The following is an 18181-nucleotide window of genomic DNA, read 5'->3' on the forward strand; positions in this document are numbered from 1 at the left end:
GAGTCAAGGGGGAGGTGGAGTGGGGGGAGAAACCACGTGACCCGCCCGGGAGCTGAAGGGGGGGCGGCGCGGGGCCAGAGCCACGTGACCCACGAAGGACGCGCGCGGGGAGGGGATCACGTGATCTTACCCCCCCACACACACACGCCGAGGGGTTCTGGAAACGAGGGGAGGAGCACGTGACCTTTTGGGCGGGAACGCGCGCCGCGGGCACGTGACTCGAGGGGGGAAGGGGGCGGGGGCTATGCAAATGAGCTCGCGGCGTTCCCGCCAAGCCCGCAGGGACCCCCCCTCAGCCCCCCCCCCCAGTCCCATAGGGAGCCCCCCCAGTCCCATAGGGAGACCCCCCCAGCCCCATAGGGAGCCCCTAGCCCCATAGGGACCCCCCCCAGTCCCATAGAGAGCCCTCCAGCCCCATAGGGACCCCCCCCAGCCCTATAGGAAGCCCCCAGGCCCATAGAGACCCCCCCCCGGCCCATAGAGACCCCCTGCCCCATAGAGAGACACCCCCAGCCCCATAGAAAGCCCTCCAGCCCCATAGAGAGCCCCGCCCCAGCCCTATAGGAAGCCCCCAGCTCCATAAGGACCCTCCCCAGCCCTATAGAGAGACCCCCCCCAGCCCTATAGGAAGCCCCCAGGCCCATAGAGACCCCTCTCTAGCCCCATAGAGACCCCTCTCTAGACCCATAGAGACCCCCCCCAGCCCCGTAGAGAGACCCCCCTGCCCCGTAGAGAGACCCCCCTGCCCCGTAGAGCCCCCCCCAGCCCTGTAGAGACCCACCAGCCCCATAGAGACCCCCCCAGCCCCATAGAGCCCATAGAGACAACCCCCCAGCCCCATAGAGCCTCCCCAAGCCCCATGGGAGCCCCCCTGAGCCCCCTCCATAGAATCATAGAACCACAGAATCACCACGTTGGAAAACAATCATAGGATCATAGAACCACCAGGCTGGAAAAGACCCACGGGATCATTGAGTCCAACCGTTCCCATCAATTTCTAACCCGTGTCCCTCAGCACCTCGTCCACCTGTCCCTTAAATCCCTCCAGGGAAGGGGATCCAACCCCCTCCCTGTTCCAGTGCCCAATGACCCTTTCTGTGAAGAATTTTTTCCTGCTGTCCAGCCTGACCCTCCCCTGGTGGAGCTTGAGGCCATTCCCTCTCGCCCTGTCCCCTGTTTTTGGGAGAAGAGCCCAGCTCCCTCCTCTCCACAACCTCCTCTCACGGAAAGAGCGATGAGGTCTCCCCTCAGCCTCCTCTTCTCCAGGCTAAACCCCCCCAGCTCCCTCAAACTCGTTCTCCAGCCCCTTCCCCAGCTCCGTTGCTCTTCTCTGGCCTCGCTCCAGAGCCTCAACATCCTTTTTGTGAGGAGGAACCAGACCTGACCCCAGGAGCCCTGGGGACGCCATTTCCCTCCCCCATCCCTGTGGGGGCGGCGGCCATCTTGGGTGGGGCGGCGGCCATCTTGGGTGTGGCGGCGGCCATTTTGGGTCGCGCCGGGAGTGACGTCACAGCCGCGACGGGAGCCGCGGGGGTGGGAGCGCCATGACCCGGTCCCGTGAGTTTTTTTGGGGGTCCCTGAGGGGGTTTTTGGGGTCCTTGGGAGTGAGTTGAGGGGCAGGAGGGGGAATTGAGGGGGAAAAGAGGGAGATTTAGGGGAAACGGGGGGATTTGGGGGGGCTTGGGAGGGAATTTGGGGGGCAGGGAGGGAATTGAGGGGTCCCTGAGGGGGTTTTGGGGTCCGTGAAGGGGATTTGGGGTCCGTGAGGGGGATTTGGGGGGCAGAGGAGGGGGTCTGGGGGGAAAAGATTGGGATTTGGGGGGGAAAAGTGGGATTTGGGGGGAAATAGTGGGATTTGGGGGATCTTGGGAGGGAAGTTGGGGGACAGGGAGGGAATTGAGGGGTCCCTGAGGGGGTTTTGGGGTCCCTGAGGGGGATTTGGGGGGCAGAGGAGGGGGTCTGAGGGGAAAAGATTGAGATTTGGGGGGGAAAAGTGGGATTTGGGGGGAAATAGTGGGCTTTGGGGGACCTTGGGAGGGAATTTGGAGGGCAGGGAGGGAATTGAGGGGTCCCTGAGGGGGTTTTGGGGTCCCTGAAGGGGTTTTGGGCTCCGTGAGGGGGATTTGGGGGGCTGAGGAAGGGGTCTGAGGGGAAAAGATTGAGATCTGGGGGGAAGAAATGGGATTTCGGGGGTCTTGGGAGGGAATTTTGGAGGCAGGGAGGGAATTTAGGGGTCCTTGAGGGGCTTTTGGGGTCCCTGAGGGGGATTTGGGATCCTTGAGGAGGATTTGGGGCACAGAGGAGGAGGTTTGGTGGGAAAAGATTGAGATTTGGGGGGGAAAGATTGGGATTTGGGGGGAAACAATGGGATTTGGGGGGTCTTGGGTGTGAGTTTTGGGGGCAGGGAGGGTATTTGGGGGTCTCTGAGGGAATTTTGGGGTTTGTGAGGGGGATTTGGGGAGACAGGAGGATTTGGGGGGCAGAGAGGGGGCTTTGGGGGTCCCTGAATGAGATTTGGGGGGTGGCGGGTGGCTTTGGGGTGGCAGAGATGGGATTTGGGGGGGGTCCCTGAGGGTGAGTTGGGGGGGCAGAGAAGGATTTTGGGGGGCAGAGGGGCACTTGGGGGGCCGAGAAGCGGATTTGAGGGGGAGAGACGGGGGTGCGGACAGAGTTTGGGGGTTCCCAAGGAGATTTGGGGGGGCCGAGAAGGTTTTGGGGGCCCCCCCTTCACTTCTCCTCCCTCCCCACAGGGCGCCAAGTCGAGGCCGCCCGCAAGAAGCGGCTCCAGGTGAGCGTGGGTCCCCAAGGGGCTGGTTTTGGGGGGCTCTTCCGTGTTTTTGGGGTGCTCTTCCGAGTTTTTGGGGTGCTCTTCCGAATTTTGGGGTGCCCCCTCCCCAAATTTCCCCCTCCGCAGGGCAAAGGCTCGAGGAAGAAGGTGCCGGCGCTGCCGCAGCTCGGGAACTTCGCCGCCCACGTCCGCCGGCGAGCAGAAAACAAGCAAAAAAGGGTAAATACACCAAAAAAACCAATAAATTTCGGGGTTCCCCCTCTCAAAAAAAGTTGGGGTTCGCCGAGAAAGCTTAGCACCCCCCTTTTTTCCCTCTGTTGAGGTGGAGGAGGCGCAGCAGCGGCGGCAGGAGGCGCGGAGGGCGGCGCAGGGAACGCGGCGCCAGGCCCCGCGGAGGCGCTCGGGGAGCCAGGTGAGGGGTTTTGGGGTCCCCCCAGCGTGCGGGGAGGGGGTCCCCGATCTTGGGGTCCCCCCCTTTGTAACGCGGGGCGCCCCCAGGAGGTGACAGAAGCGAGGGAGGAGGCGTCGCTGGAGCAACGCGGTGAGGAGCCGCGCAAGGTGAGAGGTGGGGGGGGGGCGCAGGAAGGCGGCTAGGAGGGGGTTTTGGGGTCCCCCTGACTTGTGGGGGTCCCCAAAATCTTGGGGTTCGCTCCCTGTAACGTGGGGCGCCCACAGGAGGCGGCGCAGGAGGAGGAGGAGGCCTCGCTGCGGCATTACGGGCGCGAGCTGCGCAAGGTGAGAGGTTTTTTTTTTTGGGGTTCTCCGCGGAGAGAATTTTTGGGGGGTCAGGGGAGGTTTTGGGGTCCCCTGAACCCCCCCGAACCCCGTTTTCGCAGGTGCTGGATGCAGCCGACGTGGTGCTGGAGGTGCTGGACGCGCGGGACCCGCAGGGCACTCGCAGCTCCCAGCTCGAAGCCGCCGTGCGCAGCGCCGGGCCCCGCCAGCGCCTCATCCTCGTGCTCAACAAGATCGGTACGGGGGGGTCCCCCTCTTTTTTGGGGTCCCCCCACCTTTTAACCCCCCCCTTTTTATTCTCCTCCAACTCTAAATCCTCTCATTTAAGCTCTGTTCCCCCCCCCCGATCCTGTTTATTGGGATCTCCCTGCTCTCTCATCCAATTTTTTGGGGTCCCCCCCGTGTTGATTCCATTTTTAAGCCTCTTTTACGTCCTTTTTGGGGTCTCCCCTTCCACGATTTCCTTCCTGGGGTTCCCTCAATCTCCGTTTTCGGGGTCCCCCCTAATGCCTGAACCCCATTTTTAAGACTTTCTCACTTTTGGGGTGTTTTCTCTCTGCATAACTGTTATTTTTAGGGTCCCCCCACCCCAATCTCATTTTTTGGGGTCCCCACACGCCTTAACTCCCCAGTTTGGAGTCTTCTCGCTCCCTGAAACGAGTTTTTTGGGGTCCCCTCATCCTCTGAACCCCCTTTTTTTTTTGAGGGTGTCTTGCCTTGATCTCTGTTTGGGGGGTTGGAGGGATTTTCTAGAGGTTTCAGAGGGTGTTTTTGGGGGGCTGGGGTAGTTTTTGGGGGTTTTGGGGTATTTTGAGGGGTTTGGGGTGGTTTTTTGGGGTGTTTTTGGGGGGAGTCTGGGGTATTTTGGGGGGACGGGGGGGTTGGGGTATTTTTGGGGTGTTTGAGTTGGTTTTTTGGGGTTTTGGGGTATTTTGGGGGGGGTTGGGTTGGTTTTTTTGGGTTTTTTTGGGGTTTTGGGGTATTTGGGGGGTTTTTGGTTGGTTTTTGGGGGTTTGGGTTCGTTTTTGGGGGTATTTTGGGGGGCTTTGGGTTGGTTTTTTGGGGGTTTTGGGGTATTTTGGGGGGTTTGGGGTTTTTTTGGTGTATTTGGGGGGGTTGGGATGTTTTTTTGGGGGGGTTGGGGTATTTTGGGGGATTTTGAGTTGTTTTCTGGGGTATTTTTGGGGTGGTTGGGGGGGTTTGGGTTAGTTTTTTGGGGGGTTTGGGGTATTTTTTTGGGGGGTTGGGGTATTTTGGGGGGGGTTTGAGTTTTTTGGGGGGGTTGGGGTATTTTGGGGGGGTTGGGGTGTTTTGTTGGGGTATTTTGGGGGGGTTGGGGTATTTTTTTGGAGGTTTTGGGGTTGTTTTTTTGGGGTTTTGGGGTATTTGGGGGGTTGGGGTGTTTTTTGGGGGTATTTTGGGGGGGTTGGGGTGTTTTTGGGGGGTTTGGGGGTATTTTGGGGGGGTTGGGTTGTTTTTTTGGGGTTTTGGGGTATTTTGGGGGGTTTTGGGTTGGATTTTGGGGGGGTTGGGGTTGGTTTTTTTGGGGTTTTGGGGTATGTTTGGGGGTGTTGGGGTTTTTTGGGGGGTTTTGGTGTATTTTTGGGGGGGTTGGTGTGTTTTTTGGGGGTTTTGGGGTATTTTGGGGGGGTTGTTTTGGGGTATTTTGGGGGGTTGGGGTGTTTTTTGGGATATTTTGGGGGGTGAGGTATTTTTGGGGGGTCTTGGGGTGTGTATTTTGGGGGGGTTGGTTTTTCTGGGTTTCGTGGTGGTTTTGGGGGGGTTGGGTTGGTTTTTGGGGGGGTTATGGGGTATTTTGGGGGGTTGGTGTGTTTTTTGGGGGGCTTTGGATTGTTTTTTGGGGGTTTTGGGGTATTTCGGGGGGGGTTGGGGTGTTTTTTTGGGTTTTGGGGTATTTTGGGGGGTTTGGGGTTGTTTTTTTGGGGGGTTGGGGTATTTTGGGGGGTTTTGGGGTATTTTTGAGGGGTTTGTGTGTTTTTTTGGGGGGTTGGGTTGGTTTTTTGGGGTTCGGGGGTATTTTGGGGGGGTTTAATTTGGTTTTTTGGGGCTTTGGGTTGGTTTTTTGGGGTTTTTTGGGGGTTTTGGGGTATTTTTGGGGGGGTTGGGGTGGTTTTCGGAGGTTTTGAAGTGGTTTTTGGAGGTTTCGTGGTGTTTTTTGGAGGTTTTTGAGTCGTTTTAGGGCAGTTTTTGGAGGTTTTGGGGTGGTTTTTTTTTTTGGGGGGGGGGTTGTTGAGGTTCCCCGTTTTTGGGGTCCCCCCAGACCTGGTGCCGCGGGACGTGGTGGCCGCGTGGCTGAAGGTTCTTCGTGCCGAGTTCCCCACCGTGGCCTTCAAGGCCTGCACCCAGCGGCAGAGCCACCACCTGGTGGGGACATTGGGGACACCGGGGGGGGGGACAGGGGGGTTTGGGGGGGTCCTGGGGGGGGAGGGGACCTGGGGGACACTTGGGGGGGACGGGGGGGGAGGTGGGAGGGGGGGACATGGGGATGTAGGGGCTCATGAGGGGGTGGGGGGGGACATGAGGGACGTGAGGGGGGGCTTGGAGGTGTGGGGGGACATGAGGGGACATGGGGGGGACACGGGAACATGGGGACATGGCGGGGACACGGGACGTGGGGGACATGAGGGGATGGGGGGACACAGGGGGACATGGGGACATGGGGGGGACACGGGACGTGGGGGACATGAGGGGACATGGGAGGGACATGGGGACATGAGGGGATGGGGGGACACAGGGGGATGTAGAAGGGACATGGGGGGGACATGGGGGGGACACGGGACGTGGGGGACATGAGGGGACAGGGGGGACATGAAGGGGATATGAGGGGATGGGGGGATACAGGGGGACATAGAAGGGACGTGGGGGGGACATGGGGACATGGGGGGGACACGGGACGTGGGGGACATGAGGGGACGGGGGGGACATGAAGGGGACATGAGGGGATGGGGGGACATAGAAGGGACATGAGGGGACATGGGAGGGACATGGGGACATGGGGGGGACACGGGACGTGGGGGACATGAGGGGACAGGGGGGACATGAAGGGGATATGAGGGGATGGGGGGATACAGGGGGACATAGAAGGGACGTGGGGGGGACATGGGGACATGGGGGGGACACGGGACGTGGGGGACATGAGGGGACGGGGGGGACATGAAGGGGACATGAGGGGATGGGGGGACATAGAAGGGACATGAGGGGACATGGGAGGGACATGGGGACATGGGGGGGGACACGGGACGTGGGGGACATGAGGGGACGGGGGGGACATGAGGGGATGGGGGGACATAGAAGGGACATGAGGGGACATGGGAGGGACATGGGGACATGGGGACATGGGGGGACACGGGACGTGGGGGACATGAGGGGATGGGGGACACAGGGGGACGTGGGGACATGGGGGGGACACGAGGGGACACGGGGATGGGGAACACGGGGATGTGGGGGGGACATGAGAGGACGTGGGGGACACAGGGGGGACATGGTGGGACAGAGGGGGGGACACACAGGACCTGGGGGGACAGAGAGGGGACATGAGGGGACATAGAGGGGATGGGGGGGACACAGGGGGACATGGGGATGTGGGGGACAAGGGGACACAGGGGGACATAGAGGGGATACGAGGGGACGAGGGGGGGACACAGGGGGGACATAAGGACATGGAGGGGACATAGGGGGAACATGGGGGGACAGAGAGGGGATGTGGGGGGGACATGAGGGGACGTGGGGGAGGCCCAGGGGGGACGTGGGGGGACATAGAGGGGACATGGGGACATGGAGGAGACATGAGAGGACATGGGGGGACACGAGGAACAGGGAGGAACACAGAGGGGATTTGGGGGGGACGTGGAGGGGACACAAGGGGACATGAGAGGACATAGAGGGCACATGGGGGGGACACGAGGGGACGTGGAGGGGACGTAAGAGGACGTGGGGGGACATAGAGGGGACATGTGGGGACATGGGGATGTGGGGGGGACACAGGGGGACATGGGGGAGACACGAGGGGCCATGGGGGGACAGAGGGGACATGGGGGGGACACAGGGGGACATGGGGGAGACAGGAGGGGCCATGGGGGGACAGAGGGGACACAGGGGGACATGGGGGAGACACGAGGGGCCATGGGGGGACAGAGGGGACATGGGGGGGACACAGGGGGACATGGGGGAGACAGGAGGGGCCATGGGGGGACAGAGGGGACACAGGGGGACATGGGGGAGACACGAGGGGCCATGGGGGGGACACAGGGGACATGGGGACGTGGAAGGAATATGAGAGGACATGGGGGGGACACGGGGATGTGGAGGGGACACGAGGGGACATGGGTGGGACATAGAGGGGACACGAGGGGACGTGGAGGGGACACGAGGGGATACGGGGATGTGGGGGGCCACGAGAGGACATAGAGGGGACATGGGGGGACTTAGAGGGGACATAGGGACTTAAGGGGACATGGGGGGACACGAGGGGACGTAGAGGGCACATGGGGGGGACACAAGGGGACATGGGGGGGACACGGGACGTGGGGACGTGGAGGGGACATGAGAGGACATGGGGGGGACACGGGGAGTACATGGGGGGGACACGAGGGGACGGGGGGACATGGGGACATGGAGGGGACACGAGGGGACGTGGGGGGACACGGGGAGATGTAGTGGGGACATAGAGGGCACATTGGGGGGACACGAGGGGACGTGGGGGGACATAGTGGGGACACGGGGGGGACGTGAGGATGTGGAGGGGACATGGGGGGACACAGAGGGCACATCGGGGGTACACGAGGGGGCTAGAGGGGACAGAAGGGGACATGGGGGGACAAAGAGGGGCCACGAGGGGGTGTGGGGGGGACATGGGGGGGTACGTGTGTGACCTGGGGGTGTTGGGGACCCCCTGGGGGGGGTCTGTGGGGGGGTGTGTGGGTGTTGGGGACCCCCTGGGGGGGTGCGTGGGTGTTGGGGACCCCTTGGGGACGGGTCCCCTGGGTGCCCGCAGAAGCAGAGCCGCGTGCCGGCGGGGGGGGCCCCCGGGGGGCTCCTGGCCGGGGGGGGCAGCGTGGGGGCCCTCGCCCTGCGCCGCCTCCTCGCCGCCTGCGCCCGCCTCGCCGGGACCCCCAGCAGCGTCACCGTCGGCGTCGTGGGTGCGTGGGGACCCCCCAAAACCCCCCGGGACACCCCCACACACCCCCGGGACACCCCCACACCCCCCCAAAACCCCTGGGACTCTCCCAGGCCCCTAGGAACCCCCCCAAACCCCTAGGAACCTCCCCAAATGTCCAAGACACCCCCCCCCGGGACACCCCTAAATCTCTGGGACCTCCCCCCCAAAAACCCCTGTGACCTCCCCAGACCCCCCCAACCCCCTAGGAAACCCCCAAATCCCTGGGAACCACCCCCAAACCCCTAGAAACTCCCCCAAAATCCCTAGCCCCCCCCCCAGCTTAGATCCCTGAGACCCCTTCCAGATCCCCAGGACCCCCCCCCCCCCAAAACCCTGGGACCCCCCCAAAACCCCTGAGTCCCCCCCCAGGACTCCCTCAAACCCCTAGGACCCCCCCAAAATCCCTGAGTCCCCCCCCAGGACTCCCTCAAACCCCTGGGACCCCCCCAAAATCCCTGAGTCCCCCCCCAGGACTCTCTCAAACCCCTGAGACCCCCCCAAAACCCCTGAATCCCTCCTGGGACCCCCCCAAACCCCTGGGACACCCCCCAAAACCCCTGAATCCCCCCCTGGGACCCCCCCCAAACCCTGGGACCCCCCCAAAATCCCTGAGTCCCCCCCCAGGACTCCCTCAAACCCCTGGGACCCCCCCAAAATCCCTGAGTCCCCCCTCCGGACCCCCTCAAACCCCTGAGACACCCCCAAAATCCCTGAGTCCCCCCCCCAGGACTCCCTCAAACCCCTGGGACCCCCCCCAAACCCCTGAATCCCCCCTGGGACCCCCTCAAACCCCTGAGACCCCCCCCAAAATCCCTGAGTCCCCCCCCCAGGAATCCCTCAAACCCCTGGGACCCCCCAAAATCCCTGAGTCCCCCCCCCAGGACTCCCTCAAACCCCTGGGACCCCCCCCCTCAAAACCCTGGGACTCCCCAGATTCCCCCCCCCCAGGACACCCCTAAACCCCTTGCCCCCCACCCCCCCAGACCCCTAGGGACCCCCCCAAACCCCTGGGACCCCCCCAAAATCTTTGGGACCCCCCCCAGGACACCCCAATGTTGGGAAGAGCAGCCTCATCAACAGCCTCAAGCGCAGCCGAGCCTGCAGGGTGGGGGCCACGCCGGGGGTCACCAGGTAACCCCCCCCCGTACCCCCATTTTGGGGGTGAACCCCCTTTTTTCAGCTCCCTTTGCCCCCATTTTGGGGGTCACCCCCCTTTTTTGAGCTCGTTTTGCCCCCATTTTGGGGGTCAACACCTATTTTTATCCTCCTTTTCTTTCATTTTAGGGGTCACCCCCGTATTTTGACCCTCTATTTTGGGGGTCCCCCCCTTTTTGGAGCTCCCTCTGCCCCGTTTTCGGGGTCACCCCCTTATTTTCACCTCCCTCTGCTCCCATTTTGGGGGTCACCCTGATATTTTGAGCTCTATTAGCTCCGTTTTGGGGTCCCCCCTTATTTTCAGCTCCCTTTTCCCCCCATTTTGGGGATCACCCCCCCATTCTGGTCCCCTCGTGCCCTATTTTGGGGTGAACCCCCCTTTTTGGGGGGTCAACCCCCTTATTTTAGGGTTAACTCTTTATTTTAGGGTTAATTTTTCCTTATTTATGAATATGTGTTCCTTATTTTGGGGTGATTCCCCCATATTTTACGCTGAACCCCCCTATTTTGGGGTTAATCTCCCTTATTTTGGGGTGACTCCCCCCTATTTTACGCTGAACCCCCGTATTTTGGGGTTAATCTCCGTTATTTTGGGGTGACTCCCCTATATTTTACGCTGAACCCCCTTATTTTGGGGTTAATCTCCCTTATTTTGGGGTGACTCCCCCATATTTTACGCTTAACCCACCTATTTTGGGGTTAATCTCCCTTATTTTGGGGTGACTCCCCCCTATTTTACGCTGAAACCCCCTATTTTGGGGTTAATCTCCCTTATTTTGGGGTGACTCCCCTATATTTTACACTGAACCCCCTTATTTTGGGGCTAATCTCTCTTATTTTGGGGTGATTCTCCCATATTTTAAGGCTTAACCCCCCTATTTTGGGGTTAATCTTCCTTATTTTGGGGTGACTCCCCCATATTTTAAGCTTAACCCCCCTATTTTGGGGTTAATCTCCCTTATTTTGGGGTGACTCCCCCTTATTTTGGGGTGACTCCCCCCTATTTTACACTGAACCCCCGTATTTTGGGGTTAATCTCTCTTATTTTGGGGTGACTCCCCCCTATTTTACGCTGAACCCCCCTATTTTGGGGTTAATCTTCCTTATTTTGGGGTGACTCCCCTATATTTTACACTTAACCCCCCTATTTTGGGGTTAATCTCTGTTAATTTGGGGTGACTCCCCCCTATTTTGGGGTTAACCCCTTTTTTTGGGGGGGTCACCCTCCTAATTTTGGGATAACTCATCATATTTTGGGGTTAATCCCCCTTATTTTGGGGCTAACCCCCCCTATTTTAGGGTTAATCCCCCCTATTTTGGGGTCCCCCCCTCTATTTTTGGGGTCCCCAGGTCGGTCCAGGCCGTGCAGCTGGGGCGTCACCTCCGCCTCTTGGACTCTCCGGGCGTCGTCATGGAAACGGGGTCCTGCACCCCCCCCCCGCTCCCGTATCGGGGGGCCCTGAACCCCCAAACCCTGCGGGACCCCCTGGGCCCGGCGGCCGCCATCGTCCAGCGCTGCCCCCCCGAGCAGGTGACCCGGGGGACGCGGGTTTGGGGGTTCAGGGGGGGTTTGGGGGTTCAGGGGGGTTTGGGGTTCACGGATTTGGGGTTTGGGGGTTCAGAGGGGTTTGGGGGTTCAGGGATTTGGGGGTTCAGGGGTTTTGGGGTTCTGGGATTTGGGGTTTAGGGGGTTTGGGGGTTCAGGGGGCATTTGGGGGTTCAGGGGGTTTGGGGTTCTGGGATTTGGGGTTCACAGATTTGGGGTTTGGGGGGTTTGGGGGTTCAGGGATTTGGGGGTTCAACGGTTTTGGGGTTCTGGGATTTGGGGTTCAGGGGGCGTTTGGGGGTTCGGGGGGGTTTGGGGTTCACGGATTTGGGGTTTGGGAGGTTTGGGGGTTCAGGGATTTGGGGGTTCAGGGGGTTTGGGGTTCTGGGATTTGGGGTTCAGGGGGGGTTTGGGGTTTAGGGGGTTTGGGGGTTCAGGGATTTGGGGGTTCAGCGGTTTTGGGGTTCTGGGATTTGGGGTTTAGGGGGTTTGGGGGTTCGGGGGGGGTTTGGGGTTCAGGGATTTGGGGGTTCAAGGGTTTGGGGTTTTGGGGGTTCAGGGGGGTGTGAGGGCTCAGGGTTTGGGGTTCATGGAGGTTTTGGGGGTTCATGGAGGTTTTGGGGTTCATGGAGGTTTGGGGCTCAGGGGTTTGGGGTTCAGGGGGATTTGAGGGCTCAGGGTTTGGGGTTCACGGAGGTTTCGGGGGTTCATGGTGGTTTGGGGCTCAGGGATTTGGGGTTCAAGGGTTTGGGGTTTGAGGGTTTGGGGGTTCAGGGTTTCATGGCTTCAGGGGGATTTGGGGTTCAGGGATTTGGGGGTTCAGGGGGGGTTTGAGGGCTCAGAGGGTTTGGGGTTCACGGAGGTTTTGGGGGTTCATGGTAGTTTGGGATTCAGGGGTTTGGGGTTCAAGGGTTTGGGGTTCAGGGGGATTTGAGGGCTCAGGGGGTTTGGGGTTCATGGAGGTTTTGGGGGTTCATGGTGGTTTGGGGTTCAGGGGTTTGGGGTTCAAGGGTTTGGGGTTCAGGGGGTTGAGGATTTGAGGTTTTGTGGGTTCAGGGGGGGTTGGGGTTCAGGGGGATTTGAGGGCTCGGGGTTTGGGGTTCACGGAGGTTTTGGGGGTTCATGGTGGTTTGGGGCTCAGGGGTTTAGGATTCTGGGATTTTGGGGTTCAGGGGGGTTTGGGGTTCAGGGATTTGGGGGTTCAGGGGGTTTTGGGGTTCAGGGATTTGGGGGCCCAGGGAGGTTTGGGGTTCAGGGGGTTTGGGGGTTCGGGTTTGGGGTTCAGGGGGATTTGGGGGTTCAGCGGTTTGGGGGTTCAGGGCTTTGGGGGCCCCTCTTCCCTGCCCCAGCTCTCTCTATCTCCCTTATACCCCCCCCCCCCTTAGCTCCAGGTTGGTTTTGGGGTCGCCCAGCCAGTTTTGGGGGTGCCCCTGACCCCCCTTTCCCCCCCCCCTCAGCTGGAGGCGGTTTTCGGGGTGCCCCCCTGCCCCGACCCCCTGCGCTTTCTCTCCCTCCTCGCCCGGCGCCGCGGCCGCCTCCGCCCCGGGGGGGGCCCCGACCCCCACGCTGCCGCCCTCGACCTGCTCCGCGACTGGAACCGGTGAGCCAATTTGGGGGGGGGGGGGCACCCCAATTCCTGACCCCCCCCCTTACCCCTCATTTTTGGGGTCCCCTGCTCCCTAAAACCTCAATTTTTTGCGGGGGGGGCTCTTCCTCGTTGAATTTTTAAGGTTAGGGGGGCTCCCTGGTGCCTGTTTTCAATTTTGGGGGGCTCCCCCCCTGCGTGACCCCCGTTTTTGAGGGCACCCCGCTTTCTAACCCCCCTTTTTGGGGTCCCTTCCCCCCTTTTTAGGGGTTGAGGAGCCTAATCTTCTATTTTGGGGGGCTCCCCCCTGCCTGACCCCCATTTTTGAGGGCACCCCGCTCTCTAACCCCCCTTTTTGGGGTCCCTCACCCCCTTTTTGGGGTCCCTTCCCCCCTTTTTAGGGGTTGAGGGGCCTAATCTTCTATTTTGGGGGGCTCCCCCCCGCCTGACCCCCATTTTTGAGGGCACCCCGCTCTCTAACCCCCCTTTTTAGGGTCCCTCACTCCCTTTTTGGGGTCCCTCACCACCTCTTTGGGTTCCCTCACCCCATTTTTGGGGTCCCTTCCCCCCTTTTTGGGGTCCCTTCCTCCCTTTTTGGGGTCCCTTCCCCCCTTTTTAGGGGTCGAGGGACCTAATCTTCCTTCTTTTCTATTTTGGGGGGGCTCCTACTTACCTGAACCCCATTTTAGGGGCTCCCTCCCCTTCCTAACTCCTTTTTTTGGGGTCCCCCCACCCCCAGACCCACTTTTGGGGGGCTTTAAGGGGTCTCCCCGCCCCCTGAACCCCCTTTTTTGGGGTCTTTCTCTTTTCTAACCCCGTTTTTGGGGTCCCCACGCCCCCAGACTCACTTTTGGGGGGCTCTAAGGGGTCTCCTCACCCTCTGATCCCACCCCCAAATTTTTGGGGTCCCCCCCAGGGGCAAGATCTCCTACTACACCCGCCCCCCCAAAACTTTTGGGGTGCAGCTGGAGTCCCGCATCGTCCCTGAGCTCTCGGCCCCCCTCGACCTGGACGCTCTGGACCCTGGTAAGAAATGGGGGGGCCCCCCCACTTTTCCACACCCCCCAACCCCCTGTGAACCCCAAAATCTCACGAGGGGGGTCCCCGAAAGCTGTTGCAGTCGTGGTGGAGGAGGAGGAAGAGGAGGAGGAAGAGGACGAGGAAGGATTTCGGGGTGCAGGATGCGACCTGGAGGTACAACAGGGAGTTTGGGGTTCAGGGGGATTTGGGGGGGTCAGGAAGGGGGATTTGGGGGTTCAGGGGGGATTTGGGGGGCCAGAAAGGGGGAATTGGGGGTTCAGGGGGGATTTGGGGGGTCAGGAAGGGGGAATTGGGGGTTCAGGGGGGATTTGGGGGGCCAGGAAGGGGGATTTGGGGGTTCAGGGGGGATTTGGGGGGTCAGAAAGGGGGATTTTGGGGGTTTGGGGGGATTTGGGGGGTCAGGAAGGGGATTTGGGGTTCAGGGGGGATTTGAGGGGTCAGGAAGGGGGATTTGGGGGTTCAGGGGGATTTTGGGCGCCAGAAAGGGGGATTTGGGGGTTCAGGGGGGATTTGGGGGGCCAGAAAGGGGGATTTGGGGGTTCAGGAAGGGGGATTTGGGGGTTTAGGGGGATTTTTGGGGTCAGGAAGGGGGATTTGGGGGTTCAGGGGGATTTGGGGGGTCAGGAAGGGGGATTTGGGGGTTCAGGGGGGATTTGGGGGGTCAGGAAGGGGGATTTGGGGGTTCAGGGGGGATTTGGGGGGCCAGAAAGGGGGATTTGGGGGGTCAGAAAGGGGGATTTTGGGGGTTTGGGGGGATTTGGGGGATCAGGAAGGGGGATTTTGGGGGGTCGTGGGGGTTCAGGGGGGATTTGGGGGGTCAGGAAGGGGGATTTGGGGGGTCAGGGGGGATTTGGGGGGTCAGGAAGGGGGATTTGGGGGGTCAGGGGGGATTTGGGGGGTCAGGAAGGGGATTTTGGGGGTTCAGGGGGGATTTGGGGGGTCAGGAAGGGGGATTTTAGGGGGTTGGGGGGGACTTTGGGGTTTTTTTTGGGGTTCGGGGTGGATTTTGGGGGTCAAGAGGTGGGATTTTGGGGGGTTCATAGGGCTTTGGGGTAGATTTTGGGGTTCAGGAGGGGGGGTTTGGGGTTGAGAGAGTTTTGGGGGGTCGTGGGGGGGTGGGATTCAAAGGGAATTTGGGGCTCGGGTGCAGAATTTTGGGGTTCGGGGGGGCATTTTGGGGGTTTATTGATGTTCGGGGTGGATTGGGGGGGTTAGGAGGAGGATTTTGGGGTTCGAGGGGGAGGTTTTGGGGCGTCTCTCCTGGTTTTTGGGGTCCCCGCAGGTGGAGCTGCGGGTTCGGGGGCGTCCGAGGGGTTTTGGGGGGCCCCCTGCGCCCCCCGATCCGGCGCTGGGGGCGGTGCCGGCCCTGCCCCCCCTGCTGCAGGGCCAGGGGCTCCGCGCGGCCGCCCGCAGGCACCGGCGCCAGAGGAAGAGGGCGGGTGAGCACCCCAAAAAACCCTCCCCGAACCCCAAAACTGCCCCTGAACCCCGAAACCTTCCCCCGAACCCCAAAACTGCACCTCGAGCCCAGCCCGGAACTTCAAACCCAGCCCTGAACCCCAAAACCGGCCCTCAAAACCTCTCCTGAAGCCCAAAACTGCACCTCGAATCCAGCCCAGAACCCCAAAACCTCCCCTGAACCCCAAAACTGCACCTTGAACCCACCCCGGAACCTCAAACCCACCCCTGAACCCCAAAACTGCATCTCGAACCCACCCCTGAACCCCAAAACTGCACCTCAAACCCACCCCTGAACCACAAAACCTCCCCTGAACCCCAAAACCCTCCCCTGAACCCCAACACTGCACCCCAAAACGTCCCTTGAACCCCAAAACCGCACCCCGAACCTCAAACCCACCCCTGAACCCCAAAACTGCACCTCAAAACCTCCCCTGAACCCCAAAACTGCATCTCGAACCCACACCTGAACCCCAAAATGGCACCTCAAACTCAGCCCTGAACCCCAAACCCACCCCTGAACCCCAAAACTGCACCTCAAAGCCACCCAAGAACCCGAAAACTGCACCTTGAACCCACCCCGGAACCCCAAAATCTCCCTGGGACCCCAAAACTGCACCTCGAACCCACCCCTGAACCCCAAAACTGCACCTCAAACCCAGCCCGGAACCCCAAACCCAGCCCTGAACCCCAAAACCGCTCCTCAAAACCTCTCCTGAACCCCAAAACTGCACCTCGAACCCTCCCCTGAACCCCAAAACAGCCCCTAAATCCCAAAACCGCACCTCGAACCCACCCCTGAACCCCAAAACTGCACCTCAAACCCACCTCTGAACCCCAAAATCCCCCAGAACCCCAAAACCCTCCCCGGAACCCCAAAACTGCACCTCGAGCCCACTCTGGAACTTCAAACCCAGCCCTGAACCCCAAAACTGCACCTCGAACTCACCCCTGAACCCCAAACCCACCCCTGAACCCCAAAACTGCACCTCGAACCCACCCCTGAACCCCAAAACTGCACCTCAAACCCACCCCTGAACCACAAAACCTCTCCTGAACCCCAAAACCCTCCCCTGAACCCCAAAACTGCACCCCAAAACGTCCCTTGAACCCCAAAACCGCACCCCGAACCTCAAACCCACCCCTGAACCCCCAAACTGCACCTCAAAACCTCCCCTGAACCCCAAAACTGCATCTCGAACCCACCCCTGAACCCCCAAACTGCACCTTGAACTCACCCCTGAACCCCAAAATCACTCTGGAACCCCAAAACTGCACCTCAAACCCACCCCTGAACCCCAAACCCACCCCTGAACCCCCAAACTGCACCTTGAACTCACCCCTGAACCCCAAACCCACCCCTGAACCCCCAAACTGCATGTCGAACTCACTCCTGAACCCCAAAACTGCACCTCAAACCCACCCCTGAACCCCAAAACTGCATCTTGAACCCACCCCGGAACCCCAAACCCTCCCCTGAACCCCAAAACTGCATCTCGAACCCACCCCTGAACCCCAAAACTGCACCTTGAACCCACCCCTGAACCCCAAACCCACCCCTGAACCCCAAAACAGCACCTCAAACCCACCCCTGAACCCCAAAACTGCACCTTGAACCCAGCCCAGAACCCCAAGCCCACCCCTGAACCCCAAAACTGCACCTCAAACTCAGCCCTGAACCCCAAAGCTGCACCTCGAACCCCAAAACTGCACCACAACCCCCCCCGAAACCCAAAACCGCACCCCAAAACCTTCATTCTGACCCTCTTGTGCCCTGAAATCACCCCAAAACCCTCTGAACCCCAAAACCTCCCCTGAACCCCAAAATGGAACCCCAAAACCTCCCCTGAACCCCAAAATGGAACCCCAAAACCTCCCCTGTACCCCAAAACTGCCTCCCATTCCCACCCAAACCCCAAAACCTTCATCCCGAATCCCCCCTGCACCCTGAAATTACCCTAAACCCTCCTGAACCCCAAAACCTGCATCCCAAAACCTCCCTGAACCCCAAAACTGCACCCCACAAGCCCCCTGAACCCCAAAATCACCCCCCAAAGTCCTCCTGAACCCCAAAACTGCCCCCTAAAGCCTTTATTGCATCCCTCAAACCACCCTAAAGTCCCCCTAACCCCAAAAATTGCCCCCCAAATCTTCTCTGAACCCCCAAACCGGCACCCTCAACCCCTGCTGAACCCCGAAACTGCTCCCCAGGCTCCCCCTGAACCCCAAATTCTCGTTCCCCCGCAGAGAAGCTGGCGGCGAAGCTGTCGCGGTCGCTGGAGGCGGCTCTGCAGCTCTGAAACCCTCCGGATTCACCCCAAAAAACCCGGCGGCGGCGGCTTTTGGAATAAAAACCCCGAGGAGAAAAAGGGGGCGCTGGATTGGGGGGGGCTGCACCCCAAAATCCATCCGTTGCGCCTCGAAATTCCCCTGTTTTGCTCCAAATTCCCCCGTTTCGCCCCAAAATTCCTTCTCCGACCCCAAAATCCACTCGTTTTGCTCCTAAATCCCCCCTGGACCCCAAAATCTACCTGTGTTACCCCAAAATCCACCCGTTTCACCCCTAAATTCCCCCTTGAACCCCAAAATCCACGTGTTTCACCCCAAAATTCCTCCTTGGACCCCAAAATCCACCTGTTTCACCCCCAAATCCCCCCTTGGACCCCAAAATCCACCTGTTTCACCCCAAAATCC

At 60.4% G+C, this 18181-nt stretch overlaps 1 protein-coding gene across 1 annotated transcript; it reads left to right on the forward strand.

Annotated features, from left to right (window-relative positions):
* The first annotated feature begins 1479 nt into the window (after nucleotides 1–1479).
* LOC138734973 (guanine nucleotide-binding protein-like 3-like protein) lies at nucleotides 1480–17856 on the forward strand. The gene is made up of 16 exons (XM_069882807.1): nucleotides 1480–1557; nucleotides 2751–2788; nucleotides 2915–3007; nucleotides 3111–3200; nucleotides 3287–3346; nucleotides 3464–3523; nucleotides 3625–3760; nucleotides 5805–5908; nucleotides 8538–8682; nucleotides 9746–9833; nucleotides 11208–11388; nucleotides 12861–13003; nucleotides 13905–14014; nucleotides 14100–14182; nucleotides 15312–15468; nucleotides 17735–17856. Exons 1-16 carry the CDS (start codon nucleotides 1545–1547, stop codon nucleotides 17785–17787), a joined length of 1554 nt encoding a protein of 517 aa, XP_069738908.1. The 5' UTR covers nucleotides 1480–1544; the 3' UTR covers nucleotides 17788–17856.
* The last annotated feature ends 325 nt before the right edge of the window (nucleotides 17857–18181 follow it).

Source organism: Phaenicophaeus curvirostris, unplaced genomic scaffold (assembly GCF_032191515.1).
Source record: "Phaenicophaeus curvirostris isolate KB17595 unplaced genomic scaffold, BPBGC_Pcur_1.0 scaffold_356, whole genome shotgun sequence".
Classification (NCBI taxonomy): Eukaryota; Metazoa; Chordata; class Aves; order Cuculiformes; family Cuculidae; genus Phaenicophaeus; species Phaenicophaeus curvirostris.